The sequence below is a fragment of the Cheilinus undulatus genome, linkage group 23 (assembly GCF_018320785.1).
Source record: "Cheilinus undulatus linkage group 23, ASM1832078v1, whole genome shotgun sequence".
Classification (NCBI taxonomy): domain Eukaryota; kingdom Metazoa; phylum Chordata; class Actinopteri; order Labriformes; family Labridae; genus Cheilinus; species Cheilinus undulatus.
In genome coordinates this window covers 19,347,100-19,366,196 of record NC_054887.1, presented here as the reverse complement: position 1 = coordinate 19,366,196, position 19,097 = coordinate 19,347,100, and the positions used below count along the sequence as shown (strand labels likewise).

The 19,097-nt window shown below is 39.8% G+C and overlaps 1 protein-coding gene across 2 annotated transcripts; it reads left to right on the top strand.

Annotated features, from left to right (window-relative positions):
• The first annotated feature begins 1,421 nt into the window (after positions 1-1,421).
• zgc:113263 (uncharacterized protein LOC503753 homolog) lies at positions 1,422-18,644 on the top strand. Of its 2 annotated transcripts, none has more exons than XM_041780264.1 (24): positions 1,422-1,618; positions 3,954-4,156; positions 6,908-7,012; positions 7,173-7,268; positions 8,120-8,230; positions 9,037-9,160; positions 9,335-9,698; positions 11,186-11,253; positions 11,335-11,581; positions 11,678-11,856; positions 12,004-12,226; positions 12,304-12,455; positions 12,879-12,970; positions 13,227-13,384; positions 13,498-13,640; positions 14,219-14,471; positions 14,556-14,671; positions 14,758-14,995; positions 15,080-15,216; positions 15,343-15,592; positions 16,102-16,232; positions 16,453-16,696; positions 17,536-17,642; positions 17,907-18,644. In XM_041780264.1, the coding sequence occupies exons 1-24, from the start codon at positions 1,597-1,599 to the stop codon at positions 17,912-17,914; spliced, it is 3,771 nt and encodes a 1,256-aa protein (XP_041636198.1). In that variant the 5' UTR covers positions 1,422-1,596; the 3' UTR covers positions 17,915-18,644. The 2 variants fall into 2 exon arrangements, with proteins under 2 accessions (XP_041636198.1, XP_041636197.1); XM_041780263.1 differs by lacking the exon at positions 1,422-1,618 and adding an exon at positions 1,891-2,159.
• Positions 18,645-19,097: the final 453 nt, after the last annotated feature.

The window sequence follows — 19,097 nt, the reverse complement described above, 5'->3', positions numbered from 1 at the left end:
TACCAAATGCCAGAAATAACCCAAGTTTTGTAAATGTGTTTCAAACTTTGTAATTCATATCAGACTTTGTAAATTTGTTTCAGTATTTGCAAAAGTGTTTCAGACTATATAATTCTTTTTATCAGACTTTGTTTTGTAAAAGTCAAATTTTCCTGGTCACACACTGCTGTGAGACGGCATCCCATTCTTCAACCAGCATGTGTTTCAAGTCAGTCAGTTTGATTGTGTTGGTCACTTGGCGCCTCCAAGCTGATCCAACAAGTGTTCAGTGGGGTTGAGGTTGAGACTGCTGGCAGAGCAGTCCATCCTCTCCACTCCCAAATTCTGGAGGCAGTCTCTGATAAACTCTGCAGTGTGGGGGTAAGTGTTGTCATCTTGGAGGACAGAGTTCAGTCCTAGACTGTGGCAATGTTGGATTGTCACTGGTTGCAGAATACCATCTTGATTTCTCTCTGCATTGAGATTGCTTTATTTTCAGAACATAGGGGTACCAGAAGCTTAAAACAAAAGTCAGTGGCAACCCACATACTCAGCTCTGCTGCTCATCCCAAAAATGCAGATTCCTTACAAAGTGGCACCATCTAAAAGGGTAGTAAACAGACTTCCCAACATTATAAAATTTAGTGCCAAGAGACATTTTTACAACAAAAAATAATCTACACAATGCAAAGTTCCTTATTTTTTGTGCTGTTCATATAGTCTTTCTGACACTGATCTCTTAAGATGATGTTATGACTTTGTAAAACCTTTCCTAGAATAATTAATGCAGAATAGTAGAAAGTTTAATGGAATGATAACAGTGGTCCCAATAAATGGTCCCTAATGTTGAGAAGGTGACATGCAGTTCCAGCTTTTTTTTTTTTTTTGTTACTTATTGGACTTAAAAAAGAATCACATTAACATGTAATGAAGTATTTTATGGTAATTTAAAACTTGATCTCACTTTCCAAAACGATGTGTATGGTTTTTACATGAGATAAAAGGCCTCTTGAGGCCCACCTGAAGTACAGTAGCCCCAGGACCTACCAGTGGGCCCCAGCCCGCTTTGGGAAGCACTGCACTAATGTTTGAATATATTTCAGCCCCTTGCTCATCACCTAAATTTTTGTTCAAACTGATTTTCTATTTATTAGTTTACTTTTGTGTTTTCTGAATTCCGTTATCCTTTTCTTTGAGGTATGTATGACTATTTTGTTCTCTTTTTCTTCACATTGGTCCTACTTGTAATGTAATGGTCCTACTTCTAGTGTAATTTGTCCCCAAGGAGATAACATTTGTTCTGAACAAAATAAATGCTAACAAACAACAGAGACGTCGTCATTGATCCTTTGTTTAAATAAAGTTAGTTCAAAAAGAGAAGGACTTGTCCGAAGGCTAGCAGTTCTTCCTTTGTTAATTTGGTTGGTTTAAGTTAGTTAATTGGTTCGTTTAGTCCGTTTCAGTGGGTTTATTAGTTAGTTTAATTTAGTTATTTAGTTATTTTAGTCAGCTGGTTAATTAATTTGTAGGTTTCGTATTCAAGTAGAACTTTAAGGGCTCGTGGCGTCTCGTAGCTACAACCATTACATCTGTGTACAAGCACTACTCGTCATCTAGATGTTCAACTTGAAGACAGCACGTAAGTAAAGCAAAAAAAATGCGTTGGGCTTCTTTATGTTAAACATAAGACCTACGTTACAATTCAAATACGGGCTCTCTACTTGTAGTATTTCAAAAGTGTAAATTCCTCCTCTGGTAATGAGACTCTTCTCTCGCCACAGCAGACGTTTGCTGAGTATAATCCAATGGCGTCATCTGGCGTTGGAAAGTAGGCATTGCGAGCCTGATCCGGTCTTCGTCAGCCAACCAGGGAAGAGGGTTTGCCGTGATCTGGACTGAAGCGGATGAGACCAGAAACCTTTGTTCTGCCTCTCCTTCTGAAAACCGAAAACGGAATCTAGACCCGTCCAATGCCTCCCAACGAATAGCGACCACGACTAACGAATCCGCGATCTTTGAGGATGCTTTATTGATTAGAAATTAGCAGAATTCATTCATTAGGGGCTTCGTTTTTGTACAACACCGATCGCTACAAGCCAACGGGGACATCTGGACTGGTTTCTCTCCCGTAAGCTGCTAAATGGAAATAAAACACGGAAATGAAAGTGGAAGCAGTCGAGGTGCGTGAACCCTGATGAAAAAAATCACAGTATCGGTGTTTTAACAGTCCTGATTCATGCAAGTTTAACGAGAATATCTGCTTTTATTCTATGTAATATGCCGGTTGGGTTTCTACAAGCAGCAGCTCCACCAGGGACTAGCTTCCTTCCATTATTGATCAGGTCATCATTATAGCTGTTTGGTTCCTGTAGCTTCTCATACTGTGAGTCTATAAAGAAACTCAGTATACTCCTGCAGCATTCAACAAGATGTTTGAGTTTATCTGGAGTTTGATGGATGCTGTTGTTGGACAGCTGCACTGTCATGTCATTATCTCAGCCGGCACATTGCCACTATGAATCATAATCACCAAATGCATGGCTGTGCTCCTCTCCAGCATGTCAACGCCAAGTGTCAGGTGGATGCTGTTTGTGATGCTGCTAGGGCTGGGCAAAGTGGACCAAAAATCCTATCTAAACATTTTAAAGCTACATGCAATTCACAACATTTTTTTTTCTGTAATGGACCAGAATGATAAACCTACTGAAACCTGTTTAAAACAGCAACAAAAATAGAAGTCTTAGACACTCAATTTTGGGTTTTTTTTTTCTAAGAATTTGCTCAAAAGCCTACTCATGGTCTTAATTGTACAGAAACATGGACAAACACATCTGGCCACAACGGTCAAAATGATTGAATTCAGGTATTTAAATCAGGTATATTGTCACGGGTGTATAAAATCAAGCACATAGCCATGCTGTCTTGATTTGCAATCATTTCTGATACTAAAAGGGTCATTCTAAAGACCTCAGTGAATACAAGTGTGCTACTGTAATGGATGCCAACTTTGCAATAAGATGGTTCTTGAAATTTCCTCCCTGCTGGATACTCCACAGTCAACTTTTAGTGATATTACTAGAATTTGGAAGCATTTAGGAACAACAGCAACTCAGCCAGGAAGCAGAAGGCCACATAAAATCACAGAGCGGGGTCAACAACTGCTTTCGCTGGCGTTGTAAGCACAAAAACTATGCAGCTGGAGGTTCGTGGAATGAGTTTCCATCATTGAGCAGCTGCATGCAAGCCTCACATCACCAAGTCGAATGCCAAGCGCCGAATGTAGTGGTGTAACAAACACTGGAATGTGAAGCAGTGGAAACATGTTCTGTGGAGTGGTGAATCATCCCTCTCTGTTTGGCAGTCAGATGGGAGAGTTTGGGTTTGGCAGATGCCAGGAGAACATTTCCTGCATGACTGCATTGTGCCAAATGTGAATTTTGGTGGAGGAGGGATGTGGCTGAAGTGCAGGGCAATCTTTTCATCACCCTTGAGATGAACTGGAATGGAGATTGCAAGCCTAGCCTTCACATCCAACATCAGTGTCTCCCCTCATGAAAGCTCTAGAGAATGAACAGGCCCAAATTCCCACAAAAAAACACTTCAAAATCTTGTGGAAAGCCCTCCAAGAAGAGTGGCATCTGTAATAGCTGCAAAAGGGGGGGCTAACTCCATACTAAAGTCAAGTATTTGAGTATAATATCATTACAATCCCTGTTGGTGTGATGGTAAGTGGCCAAATACTTATGTCCATATAGTGTATTTAAGGTAAATAGCTAAAATTGAAAATGAAACTCAAGAACAATTACCCATCATTAGGTGCCTAGCACTTCTACTTTTGTTGCCATGGCACTGAAACACATCAATAACCTTCTATTTCTAATACGATCATATCAGAGTTAAATATTCTGGTGCCACGGGAATCCCACAACACTCACATGTTGCGATAACAGGATGTTTTATGTGTCTCTCCTCAGGTAATGATCCCCCAGTCCAGTACCTACGCCTCTTGGCCCCGCCCCTGCAGCTCTTATCCGCTGCAGTGTGGCAGGTCGTGCAGCAGGGACTCGTGGACCACTATGGGATGCTGGAGGAGTTTGTAACCATGGTGACCGAGCTGGTCCCAGAGCTGATGAGCTACAGTCAGAGGGCTCAGCTCATCCTGGGACTCAGAGCCAGGGTTTGTAATATTTCTATGAATCATTCTGATGTGATAACAGATTTAAGAGCATTTCCTCTTGTTCGAAAATGTTTAAAATGCCAAATTTAAAAGCAATCTTAAGTAGCTAATGAGGAGAGGAACATTTAAGATAGTGTTTTGCTTTTGAACTGGATTCATTTTTGGTGCAACACAAGCCAATACTCCAGTGCTTCCTACACTTACATCCAGATTTTAGTCTCTTCATGTTTTATTTTTCTATCAGTGTTTGTGGGCCAGATTTTACTGACAGAGTCACTTGAGTGCATAGAAGCAAGAAAAATACTTTCTTCTCAATCCCTTAATTTCAACTTTAGTTCCATTTTCATTCGTCAAAATGAAGGAAAACTTGTGTGGGTGGAGTACAAGTTAACATGGAAAAAACAGACTAGCACTTCAGGCTCTCTGAGCCTCCAAGCAGCAAGAGATCAAAGCTTTTGACACACACTCCCCTATCAACAAAAAAACAGATATTTTAGGGGGAGAGGAGACAGTGGCGCTTTTCTAATCTGCATATTTTCCTTCTTTTTTGTACCACAAATAGAAGTGCATCAAAGCACTGCACTCTTTCATACATTTTTTTAGTTTATTGAAACCTGGTTGCTGAAAATCTAGTCAGCATTTCAACCTGTATTTACATCATTTTTTCTTTAGAGAAGTCAATTTGCATACTCACTGTGTCACATCAAACCTTGTTAGCAGAGTGACATCCTCTTTAGAACTATTTTAAGTGTTACACTTGCAGTCCAGCACAATTGTGTTATATTTCAACAGTTCTCTACCTCTTAGTTTAAACCTATGTGCCCTCTGTGTTTACACACAGCCCTGCAATCTCATGCCCTTATTTTGGCATAAAAGACGTTTTTCCTTGAATGCAAACTAGATAAAAAGGAGGCAATCTTCGGTCTTAGAAGTACACAGCATTCATCAGTTTAAGAACACAGACACAGGCAACTCAGCTGTTTGAAAAGAGCCAGAGATTATTTTAGTCTGTTACAATGGTCACTATGTCAGACGAGGCGATCACAGAGCCATAAATTCATGACATGACCAACAGACATGACAGACTACATGAGATGAAACAACAGACTTTCAGGACTGACAGGTCCTGAAACCCTACGACTGTCAGGCTCAGGCTAAAATTGTGCTGGAAAAGTGTAGCCTGACCTCAGCTCAAGACTTTCATTAGGATCTTGCTGAGAATTAATGTAAGAAAATCTTATGATCATATTGACAAATGGGGCCTTGTATTCCTGTAAACAGTCAAGGAGTAGGGCCAGTCAAGTTCTCCTACACCAAACTCATCAAACCATGTCTTTATAGACCTGGCTTTGTACACTGGGCACAGTCATGTTGGAATATTAAGGGCCTTCCCCAAACTGTTGCCACTAAGTTGGAAGCAGAGCATTGTTCAAAATGTTTTGGTATGTTGAAGCATTAAGATTGGCTTTCACTGGAGATAAGGGGCCTGGCCTAGTCCCTGAAAAACAGCCTCATTACCCCTCCTCCACCAAACCTCACAGCTGGCACAATGCAGTCAGACAAGAACATTCTTCTGGCATCTGCCATCCCAGACTTGTTCGTCTGACTGCCAAACAAGAGAAGTGTAATTCAACACTCCACAGGACAGGTTTCCACTGCTCCACATTCTAGTGTTGGTGTTATGAGGGGTGCATGCAGCTGCTTGGCCATGGAAAAACATTCCATGAAAATCCTGCCACACAGTTTTTGTGCTTACATTAATGCTAGTGGATGTCAAGAACTCTTCAGCTATGGAATCAGCAGAGGTTGTGTGACTTTTATGGGCCACGCATCTTAGCGACCCTGCTCTGTGATTTTACATGGGCTTCTGCTTCATGGTTGGATTGCTGTTGTTCCTAAACGCTTCCACTTTCTAATAATATAACTTACAGTGGACTGTGGAATATCCAGCAGGGATGAAACTTCACAACCTGTCTTATTGCAAAGGTGGCATCTATCACAGTACCACACGTGAAGTCTCTGAGCTCTTCAGAACGATCCATTTAGTGTCACAAATGTTAGCAAATGCAGACCGCATAGCCAGGTGCTTGATTTTATACATCTGTGGCAATGGGTCTGATTTAAACAGCTGAATTCAGTAACTAACTGGTGTTCCCAAATACTTTGTCTGATATGGTGTGTATATGTGGGGACAGGCTGATATTTGAACCTAATATGCCTTGCTCCTTATGACTTGAAAAAAGTTTGTGCATCAGATACACAAGATCGGGGAACATCTGCTACATGCTTCTCTGGTTCTGTCTGGGTAGAGTTTGAAGAGTTTATCTTTGATATAATGGAGTACTTGAAACTGAACAAGAGAGTCTGGCACAAATTGGAAACAGAAGGCCATAGAGGAAGAAAATATGGCCCTTAGGGGAGGTTTTGGACAGAAATCTATGTCAGTGGGGGGGCGAGAGGGTCCTTGCAAAATCACAAAGCTGAACAATACTAAAAAAAAAAATCCCGGCTGTGGAGATTAAATGCTAAAATGATTAAAGTGGTAAAATGTAGGGGCCAGTCTTGGCCGGTGTTTAGAGAAACCTTAAGATTTTTTGGAAGAAAACACTGCCTACACATGTGTAGGTCAAGATTAGCAAAGAGACCAGATGTATCTCTCGTCCACAGGGGGCGCTGAAATCATGTCAGAGTTCTTCCCAGGATCTTTAAGTGGCACGACTAAAGTTTTGTTTTGTTTTTGTGTATACTCAGCTAGTTCTGGAGATGTGTCGGGGTGAGCACCCAGCTGACATGCAGACCATCCAGCCTCATCTGGACAGAATTAAAGCTCCGGTCAGCACCGCCAAGGATCACCATGTAAGTAAACTAGCATGAGGGGAGTGAGCTGGGTCACTGACTGTCATGAAAAGATCATAAATATTAAAATAATGAGAAGGTCAGCTAAAGAGGCTTTTCTTTTTTGGTCTGGATATGGATGAGGGTGTATCAAAGTGATAATTTTACGTGTGTACAACAGGTAACCATCAACCAGGTGGAGGAGTCTGAGGTGAACTTTGTAGAGTTGGTTCATTCATTGCTGGAGGATCCCTCTGAAAGAAATTATTTCTTTGAGGTGAGAAGATGCTGTCACCCTGTTTGCTTTTTCTTTTTTTCTTTTTTTTTTCCTTCAAATCATGCATGTTTAATAATACAAACGTAGGGGACAGAATGAATTTTTTGGGAGTGTTGTGTCAATCAGTACCCTTTTTTTGTTCCAAGGAAACAAAAAGAATTTGTTATAGAATCAAGAAGTTAGTTGGACCTCATTCGATCCAAAGCACTTCTGATTACTATTGCATTAAAGAAGTCTGACACAACAGAGACGCTGAATCCAGGAAAGACAGAGAGAGGAGGGCCAAAAGGAGTCTGTGGACCATCAAGGCTGAGCTGTCACAGAAGCATTAACAGTTCAAGGAAGCTTTTATGGTCTTGGATGTAAACCAGTCTGTGTCTTGTATCTGGTCTCTGTGTCTTTGATCTCAACGGCACCAGAGGAGCAGTACAAGCTCTGTAGGGGCCACATGAGACACACAGTCAAACTGTAGGAAACAAACTGTGCTGTGCAGACAACATCCCACAGTAATTAACATGGCAAATAAATAATAAAAAGTGGCAAATAAATGTGGCAAAAATAGGCAGATAGAGTGGTTAAAATTGGGTAAATAGTTGCAAAAACTGATATTTTCAACACTAGAACGTAATACTAGCTTGACACATTTTTAACTCCAAAATGAAGACATTTTTAGCAATAGTTAGCACTAATGCTACTGATCCAACACTCCCTGATACTATCAATAAATCACACCTGGGGAGGGCCCATTCTCTGGGTTTGACAGGGGTCCAGCCAAATCTGTGGCCAGCCCTGTCTGTATGCAAGTCATCTGGTGCCAAAACTGCTTCTCTTTCTCTCATTCTACTCTGCAGGAAATCTTCCCTGTGTATTTTGGCCCCAAGTATGATGCAGCACTTGAGATGTTGGTGTGGGAGTTCATATCGCGACTGGAGGAGCTGCTGCCGGTTCCAGACTTCACCCAGGTGCAGTGTTTTTTGTAACAGTTGAAAGCTTTGCAGAGCAGAGATTTATGCCTTAACTTCACCTACTTTGAGGATGGTTTCTCCTTTAAGATTATGATGAAGGCAATCATTTATCTGTTATTTATTTATTTATCTCAATCCCATTAATAGATCTGTTAAACAGCTTGCTGTGATGACGTAAAAAATATGCTGGATGCTTTTACACTCAAAACAGGATAACATTTGATTTTGCTTCCCCTGCAAGCGTTCCTCCAGTGCTTCCAGCAGGCAAATTTCAGAGTACTTTCACAGCCGCACTGCAGCTGACCTTCATGTTTATGTAACAGGTCATGAAAATGTACCAGGGGAGGTTACCGTGCTCTCAGAGAGGTGCATGCAAACTTGTTTATCCATTCCCTTTTATTTCATTATCAAAGTAAGCCACATGGACGAAGTCTACCTCACTGAAATAGCTGTGGCCGTTTTCCAAAGTGGATCACTGCTTTTAAAGCAGAATATTGCTCCCAGGCTTAGTGCAGGGACTCATCTGTCTGCACAGCTGACCCAGAGACAGATTTGGAGGAGGGGTAACTGGGCTCAGGTGCAGCACACAGTCCCAGTGGACTGCTTTCACCTCTTTACTCTACCAGGCAGTGGCAGAAGGGCAAAAAATGAAAAAATGATGGTATTAAAAGGAGTCATTAGGCTGAGAAGTTTTTATTTCAGTAAACAGCTTCACACGTAATTACTTTGGGTCAGTTAGCAGTATGAAAATAAACAAGTACATGGATTACTTCACTTATTTTGTACTTGATCTCTATTCTCAGATGGCAGCTTTTCTCAGAGACTCTCCATCTTTCCTCGACGACTGTTTACAAACCTCTTACACGCCAGAAGACATGAAGGCGGTCCTCGAACACCACAGAAACCTTGGGCATTTTAAAGATAAAGGTGCGCAATTTTATGTGCTTTTTGCCTTTATTTTGATAGTGCCTGTGGCGTTCCTCTTGACCCATCGCTTGCTTTCTCTGTTTGGCAATTTTAGACCTTGCAGAGTCAGTGGTCCTAGTTCATTTATGTTTGAGCAAAGCTGTGGTGTAATAATCTACTTTTTCTCTTCTGTAGTTCCCCGATTATTACCTATGGATGACTGCATCCTCTCCTCCCTGTCTCTGCCTCCGGGCTCCAAACCTCCCACAGACATCGGCTCCTGCTCACCTGCGTTCAAAGACGCAAACCCTCCAGAACACCAGGAGCATCTGACAAGGCAACAACTGAAGGAGACGAGAGCCCCCGATTCTCAGGAGAGGGACTCACGAACATGTGATGAAACTATCGACCTCACTACGTCCAATGAGACTGTCGACTCAGACTCAGCAGCCAGTGACAACAGCCACAGCTTGAGAGGAGGGCGGGTTCTCAGGAAGAGGAAAGCAAGTGGGGGTGTGGACATTCCCAGCAAACAGCCAGTGGATGCCGCAGCTTTTCTGTAAGATTAACCTTTTTTCTTTGAATAAACACAAAAACACGAGTACAGTTTTTCTATTGATCACAGAAAATTCTGAAGATCAGTGCACTTTAAGATGGCTCACACTTTGTATGAGGACATTGGGACTTCAACAATGATGACAACTTCCATTTTTAAAAGTCACCAAACCAGAATTACTGGCAACACATACATGACTAACCATCTGCAAAACACCTTGCTGAAACAATCAGGTATTTTAGGGGGGAATTTGTGGAAATTGTCAGGAGTTTTCATTAAAATTTAATGCAGTATGCCTAAGTTAATTTAGGAGTTTGTTTACAAGTTGTTAAGAATTTTCATTGAAAAATTATGAGAAATTTTAGGTAATTTGTTTGGAAATTGCCCACAAATTTTGACAAATTGAAATGAGATTTATTTTAGGAGTTTTCAATTTTGGACGATTTTGCTTTAAAATTTTCTTAATTTTGTAATGAATTTTCATTGACTTTTTTGAAGAATTTTATAGGACTTTTTGAAGAATTTTCATTGAAATTTTAGGGAATCTTTTCTGATATTTTAAGAATATTTTAGATACTTTCACAGAATATTTAGGAATATTGGATCTTGTAGTTTATTGATTTTTGGGGGGGTTGTTTTTTGGTAGGAATTTAATGAAAATTTTTGGGTTACTTCTGAAACGTTCATTATAAAGTCTGGGAATATTTGAGTAAACTGTTCAGAAATAATTTTAAAATGTCTAAGAATTGTCACAGAACTAGTTGGATCACTCTAAGAAGGAATTTTAGGGAATATTTCAGAAATTTTCACTGAAATGTTTGTGAATATTTAAAAAAAAAAACTATGGGCATTTCTTGGACATTTAGGTGAAAATCTTTTAGAATCTCCTCTGAAATTTTTGTAATGTTCTTTAATATTTGGTGTCACTATTACTATTACTTTAACAGTAAGATGTTTGGGTTGTATTTCAAGAAACTTTCGATAAAAAGTTAGAGAATATTTGTGGAAATTTTCTTGAAAATATTAAAGAATTTTCACATAAATATTCGGAACTCTTTTGAATTTGGGGAAAATCTGTATTGAAACGTTTATATTTCAGAAATCTTAATCTTAGCATTATATGGAATATTTGAGAAATTTTGCGTAATTTCCTTGAAGATTTTCTTGAAAATAAAGGAATTTTCACAGATATTTTAGTAAATTTGGGGTGACTTTTTGTCTTTAGGTTCTGATGAAAGCTTAAATATTCTTTAAAGAAATTTTTGTGTATTTTTTTTGTCATACAATGTGTTCTGAAGTAAAATAAATCATTTTTCCTCATATGCAGACATCAATTTATGTGAAAACTACTTCCCATTCAAAGACAAGGCTTAAGTCTAATTCTTATCAGCCCCTAAACAAGGGAGAAACTAAAAAAGGCATTCCAAACAAAAACTTTGTGCACCATTAGATAGTTTTGATCATTCTTGCATTTTTTTCTAATCTGACAGAAATCCATCCTTGGAAGATGAGAATTCAGGTGAATCTCCTCTAATCTCCATATGGGGAGATTATACAGGTTGGTGCTGTCTCTGTTTACATCTGTGGATACATAAGTCAGCGCTAAAGCAGATGAATAACTCCTGCTGTTTGACTTTAGACTCTCAGGAAGGCTCTCTCCCAGTCTTAACCGACTCAAAAGTTCCCTGGTCGGACGAGGAGACTCTCCACCTGCTCGACATCTGGGGCAAAGACTCTATACAGCGAGCTTTGAAGGGCTGCTTGAAAAACCGTCACATCTTCACACAGATCGCACAAAAGATGGCCGAGAGAGGCTACATGAGATCAGTGGAGCAGTGTCAGACCAGGATCAAACGGCTGAAGAAATGCTTCAGACAGAACAATAAGTGGGTCGTTTTTCTCTCCGGTCTTAGCAGTTTAAAGGATTTTTCTTAGACCTTGGAAGCCATAGCTAAACTTCTGTTTCTTTTTTTAACCACCAGGGGAAGCTCCAGGCTGGAGTTTAAGTTTTATGAGCAGCTGCAGAGAATACTAGACTCGACGGCTCCCTCAGCTGTTCCTGAGGTGACCTACGATGTTGAAGAGGTCTATGATGAAGAGCGATCCCTAGATGGAAACGATGACTTGCAGTATGTCAGCCAGACAAGCCGACTGGAAATTGGTACTGTGTCAGGTTTTTCTTCTTCTTAAGTCAAACACTGTTAAATAAGTACAGGTGTCACTGAATACTTCTGTAGATCTACACAAGCAGTAAAAATGAGAAAGAAGAATGATTCTGCTCACAAACTGCTCTGTGTTTCTATCTAAGGGACCAGAAGTGTTCCATGGACGGACTTGGAGACGTTGACCCTCATCAACACATGGAGTGAAGATAGGATGCAGAAGCAGCTAAGAGGAATCCACAGAACTGGTCACATTTTCTCTGTCATCTCCAACAAGATGGCCGCCCAGGGCTTTTCCCGGACACCAGACCAGTGCCAAACCCGGATGAAGAGGCTGAGATCGAGTTTCAGGCAGTGCTACCAAAACAAGTATGTATGCTCAAATGAAAAAATTTAAACAGTGGATGTTTATCATTAACTGTCTATCTTTGCACTTCTCCACTTAGCATTAGTGGACAGGAGCCGGTTTTGTGCAAGTTTTATAACGAGCTGGGGAGTGTTCTGGTGAAGGATTTCCAGTCGGTGCTGCAGATGGAGGAAATGCCTTCAGAAGAACCTGAAGATAACGACACCCCCTCCTTTTCAGAGCCAGATACAGGTAAACCTTCATGTTAAGAAGTAGAAGCAGGAGGCGCTCAGGGATTTTTTAAATCACACTGCATTACCACAACACTGATTAGCTGTTTATTATTGCCACAACACTACATACTGTCCGTGTCAGCAGTCGAATTGTCAGTGTGGTCACCAACAGAGTCAAATCTGAAGAAGGCATTTTTCATAATTAACCTTCACTTTAGGGAAGTAAAAAAATACATTCAGATACAAAGTGGATGTCTTGAATGACTCTTGCAGACACCCTGATCACACCTTAAAAAGTCATGAATTTCACTGAGAGCCATTACCCACAGATGGAGAAAACTTGGAACAATGGTGAACCATCCCAGGAGTTGCTGGAAACATGCTATATGAAGACTGGACTTAAAGTATTCACTTTTGTCATTCTCTGTTTGTTCCTTTTCAGAGTCTGCTGTTGGCGGTCAGGAAGACAGAAAGAAAGTCCCGTGGTCGGACAAGGAGACCATCATCCTTCTGGAGCTATGGGGAGACCAACAGGTAGATTATGACTAGAACATTAAAAAAAGCAATCAGGAGTTACAGAACATGCTAACCATGCTTCGTCTTTCAATATAATTGGGGCTTTTATCATATTAGATGCTAAAGTGCATCATTAGAAACTCTTGAATAAAAAGCTAAGGGAGCATGAACACCATTGCATCATCTTGCTAATGTAAACTTTGTATTTTGAGGATACAGGTGCATAATATCCGCCCCTCTCAGGTTATTAATACAAATTATCATCTACATTTAGGTCCAGCAGAGCATAAGGCGCTACCCACACAATGGTCATCTTTTCACCGAAATATCAGAGAAACTTAATGCTAATGGCTACTCCCGCACTCCAGAACAGTGCCACACCAGGATCAAACGTCTGAAATCAAACTACCGGCAGTGTCGGGAAAATATGAGGTATAAAAATGTTCAGATATTTAATTTAAATCCTCTCCTGTGGGCTTTACCTGGAGCCCACAGGAGAGGATGTTTGGATGTTTGTTGATAAAACTGTCTTTGTACTTGTGCAGCTCATCTGGGCCTGACAGAGTGGACTTCAAATTCTATGACCTGCTGGAACAAATCCTGGAAAAGCAGCCGTCAACATCTTCCATGATGTTAACAGATTCCATTGAAATATCGGAGGACTCTAACAGTGAAGTGGCTGAAGCAGGTACAAGCTCTCTGTGTATTACCAGGGTTAATCCAAAATTATTTAACCTAAAAGAAAATACAACCATCCATGAGAAAATCCTTGTCTTGGTAGGTTTTAGACACAGAAATAAAAGGTATGCAGCAAAACTGGCCTTTTGAAGAAATATGAGATTTTTCTGTTGGGGAAAAAAGACTTAAACATGCACAGGACAAAATCAACCAAAAATGGTTCTTTATTTTTAAGCCTCAAAAGCAAACCTTTAAGTAGTAGTTCCAGAAAAAAATGAAATAGTTTCTTAATTTCTTCCGGGGCTTTATTTATGGTCTTACATCATGAAAAGCATCTGGAATTTGATGCATAACTTATAAGTACTCTTGTGATGTAATATTGACATTTTCAAAACAGAAAAAAACCCAGCAATAGAATACGCATGAGTAATGGAATAAAACAGGAAGACATCAAGAGTAAAAGAGAAACGATTCAATTGAATAACCTCTTAACATAGAACGTCTTACTTGTTGGCTGGCACTTTTATAACATAATCCATTCATACTTTCACCTGTGCAGATACTGACATATGCTGTGTTTCTCCTAAGATGGAGACATCAACATGTCCACAGAGAAACCAGCAACAGGCTCGTGGTCGGACGACGAGACCCTGACACTGATCGAGATCTGGGGCGTTCAGGACGTTCAGAGGGCGCTCAGGGGTTTTGTCCACAACGGGCACGTTTACGCTGAGATTTCTGAGAGGATGCAGGAGCTCGGCTACTTTAAAACACCGGAGCAGTGCCGCTGGAAAGTCAAGTCACTGAGGAACAACTTCAGACAGTGCTATGACAGGAAGAAGTGAGATCTGTATAACCTCAGATTTTCTTTAAGCATCATTAACACAATGACATTTGCCAACTACAGCTCTTTTACTCTTTCTAGATGTGGAAAAAAAGTGGATTATAGATTCTACAACCAAATGGAGCAAATACTCGGACAGGAGGCAGTTTCTATGGATGAGTATGATGAAAGAGATGAACAACCAGACCTGGATCCAGGTATGTATTGTTTTAATTATCGACATAACTTTAGAGAAATGATGTGCAAATAAAAATGAAATCTTTTTGATTGATGTGTCCAACAGAGTCCAGTGCAGATGGTGTGAACACAGCATGGACGGAGCAGGAGACCTGCGCTCTGGTGGAGGTGTGGGCTGCAGATGACGTGCAGTATAGCCTGAAAGCCTGTGTACGAAACGGGCACATATTTGCTGATATAGCTGACAGATTGACCTCCATGGGGTACCCGAGGAATGCAGAGCAGTGTCAGTCTAGAATCAAACGGTTAAAAAAGGCTTACAGGAGATTCTGCAACAGCCGGAGGTAGATGAAAATAATGATTGATCTTCTTCAAGGGATTATTCCAAAAAAGATATCCTTTTAAGCTTGATTTTGTTTTCCTTTCAGAAGTGGACGTCCATCTGCATTTCGATACTTCCACCTTCTTGCTCCCGTGCTCGGAGATAGATCCATGTTTAATGATCAGGACTTGACCCCTGCTGACTCAATCTTGCCACCCATCATGGACATGGATCCAGATATATGTTAGTTCAAATGTTTCTTATATAAGTGTAACACCTTTGTGCAATTTTATTCTCTCTTTTGGTGCAGATACTAAATCAAACTTCAGTGATTATACCAAAACATTAATAAGCTGTTCCTCCACGTAGACGATCAGCCGTCAAGCAGCCAACTCCTGACAGACCTGAGCAAAAAGACACCATGGTCGGAAAAGGAGACTCGCACCCTGCTGGAGATCTGGGGCGATGACGGCGTCCAGATCACCCTGAGGGGCAGCCAGAAGAACCGTCACGTGTTTGAGTACATCTCTGAGAAGATGAGCGACCAAGGATTTATACGCACGTCTGAGCAGTGTTACACCCGCATCAAACGCCTTAAACATGGCTTCCTGCATGAAAGGTGAGTGGGCCTCCTTCACCAATATTTTCTAAAGATTCTTCCTCTTAAACCTAAGTATAGTTTGAAAACAGCCTCCAAAACCCTGATATTCTTGTGAAACCTTTAATTCTCAACATCTTAAGGCATAAACCAGTGACACCCAAGTGGTGGCCGGGGCGCCACATACATCCCTCTTCCTCACTCAGTGGGGCCCTCAAGCTGATTTCAAATACCAAGCAATTAAGGAAAATAAATCAAATAGAACCATTTCTGTAATTATTTTGTTTTTTACTGGTAAATCTTTTATATGCACCATTAAATTCATTTGTTTAAAAATTAGATATGCAAGTAAGAGATACTAAAATAACTTTTAATTATCATGTTCATTGCATTATAAAAACAGCTTGATTTTTTTTTTTTTTTTTTTTTTTTTTGGATGATGTAAGTTTTATGTGCTTTTAGGATGCTATAATTTTTAATGCTCAAACAAGTCTGGTGGTAATTTGATGACTTTTCTCCTTTGAAACCAGGGAGGAGTTTAAATTCTTCCCAGAGATGGATAAAATCTTCAGAAAGGAGCCAGAGGTGGATGAACCACTCGCTGAAACGTCAGTCCCAGATGATATGGAGGACTATGAAGCAGTTTCTAGTCAAAAGAAAGGTATATAATAAGATTGACTTTATAAATAGAATTTAAATAAAAATTCATGATCAATCCAAGATAACCTATGGCATTAGTAAATCGACTCGTTCTTCCACTTTAATGCCACATAATCCACATCTCCTACTAATATCATATGTGTATGGGTATAAACTTCCTCATCATTGTAATGACACTTCATATCTGTTTAGTTCAGTCTCACTCTTCCACTAATTTTCAGGTACTCAGTGGACACCTGAAAGTTCCAAGCTGGTCTGGGGAGACGGAGAGACCGAGGCCCTCCTGGACATCTGGGGGAGCGAAGAGATCCAGGAGGGCCTGAAGAGCTGCACCAAGAACAAACACATCTTCATCCAGATTTCTGAGGTGATGAACAGCCAGGGCTACATGCGCACTCCAGAGCAGTGCCAGACCAGGATTAAAAGACTGAGGGCAAACTTCAGACAGTTCCTCGAAGGCAGAAAGTAAGTAAGGCAGATGTGATTTGGAGTTTTAACCATGCTTTAAACTCTAAATCTAGTTTGTTTACAGCAGTGGGAACATTCAGTCAAAAATGTGTCTTTGTTAATAAAATCCACAAAGGGCAGTTAATCAGTTTATTCCATTTCATTATACTGTTCAAAGTCAACATTAACGTTAGTATTGAAACTGTTTTAAGTCTATTTCATCATCACAACTATTTACGAAATTGCTTTGTACAAGTATCTTGACATACATCAGTGGACAGTTCAGAATCTTGGGATTGGGGGAAAAAGATCTAAACAACAACCAGACCACCAGCACACAAAACAATTTGTAGTCATTTAACTTAAAGGGATATTTCTGTTTTAGAAGTTGGTTTTATGAGGGACTTGGCATCAGTAGTAGCACTGGCTTCCAGGGATTTCATTGAGCATTGCTCCTTCAAACAGGGCACGCTTGGGGAAGCTAGGCTAAACAGCACTACAGATGGTTACTGTCACTCCGCATGAATTTAGCTCTTGAGGTTGGGGTTGGTTTCTTTCATTTATCTTCAGAAAGTCAAAGAAGGTCGGGAAGAAAGCATCTCCAAGCATGTCATTTACAAAGGGGAACGCTCACTGAAATCTCTGTAGGCTAATTCCACTACGATCGCCAGGTACTAAAATATCCCTTTCACAGTTCAAGCTCTACTGAAGTCTTCTCTCCTGATCGTATTTTAACAGGATTCACCTGAAAGGGTCCACTCAACCCAAATCCAGTGAAAGAATTAAGTTTCTGATTATTTTCTTACCATGTTTCAAACTTATAACCTTGGGTCTGTGATTGTGTTTTGTGTTTCTAGAGGAGACAAACAGGAGTGCAAGTACTTCGACCAGTTAGTGCGGGTATTTGGAAGCAAATATGTCATAAACAACGACCCGCTGGCTGACGACATGACTGATGTTTTAGGTAAGAAGTGACAAAACCTTAGCTTAAGCCATGACACATTTAATTCTTTGCTACTGCTAGCTTTTATTATTTCATGTCATGTAAAATTAAGGACACAGCTCCAGATCATTCCTGAAAAAAGCAGAGACTTCTTAGATCATCTGTAACTTTGCTGATAGATTTTGTGAGAGAAAGAAGTGATCAAACAAGAAAAAAGAGAAGCAATTGGTGCTGTGAATAAATAAAACCTCACACAAGTTTTTAAAATTGTCTTTGTTTGATCAGAGACCTGAAGCTGTCCTTCACTGCTGAGTGAAATCAAGAGGAAGCAGTAGCAGTGGATTACCAGAGAAGTGTCCAGAGGAAAAGTGAAATAAAGGGATGCTCATGTAGAAATTATTACATTAAAGGCTGTTGTTGTTTGCAGATGAGGGCCTGCTCATTCTTGCTCCAGTCTTTGCCTCTGTATGATTTATACTTCTACTTTCTTTATAGACATGAGCTAGCTACAGTTTTTTTATGTTCATGAGCTAGCTACAGTGTTTTTATGTTCATGTGAGTCTTTATTCCCTCCACCAGAGTGTCTTTGTAATTAAAACAAGAGCCATGACATTAAACCAGGAAGCTCAGGGCTTGAGGGATTATATTGATTTAAAAAAGGGGTCATGTGAAATGTTGTTCTCCTCCAGAAAAACAATGTTTGTACTTGTATTCAGCCATTTTTTACTTAAAGTGAGGAGCACAAGTGAAAAGAAACGTGCAATGTCTGATGTAATTTTGCTTTTCGTCTTAATTTATGCCTCACTTGTGAATTCTTTTGTTTGATTTGAAAGGTTGAATTTTATTGTGCTCTGTAAGAGTTTCTTTTCCACGTTTATTTATTTAAATTATAATTTGTTACATGTATTAAAATGTTGCAGATAATTTGGAATATGTTACATTTCAAACTTTATTAAAGCACATTTTTTGTACAAAAGTGCCAAGGCTTCATAAAGGCAAAGTCAAATGTTGAATCAAGGGTGATTTTTTCAATCGTCTGTTTTATTTTTTAACAAGGTGACTTTACAGTAAAACTTAATTTAAAACAAAAGCTTGACAATATAGCAAAATTGACATTAAAACTACAATCACCAGGTCAAGTCATAAGGGTTAAAAGGAACCCTGTTCATTAAGACATATCAACCTTATTAGACACTTTTATATTTTTGTTGTAAAAAAAAAAAAACTCAAAATTTATACTTTTTGAAGATATCTAGACATCACTCTGCACAACAGCCCTGTAACAGCTGGCTTTAATGTACAGTATACCCTGAAAAAGCAGGATATCATCTACATATTTACACTAGATAAGTCATCATTTTTTCATGATTTAAAAATGCCATTAGTTTTATGATTGAGAGTATCAAAAAGCACCACAGCTTAAAAACAACAGCCACTTCATGAGACTAGTGTGTATAAGAGCACTGAATCAGTTGG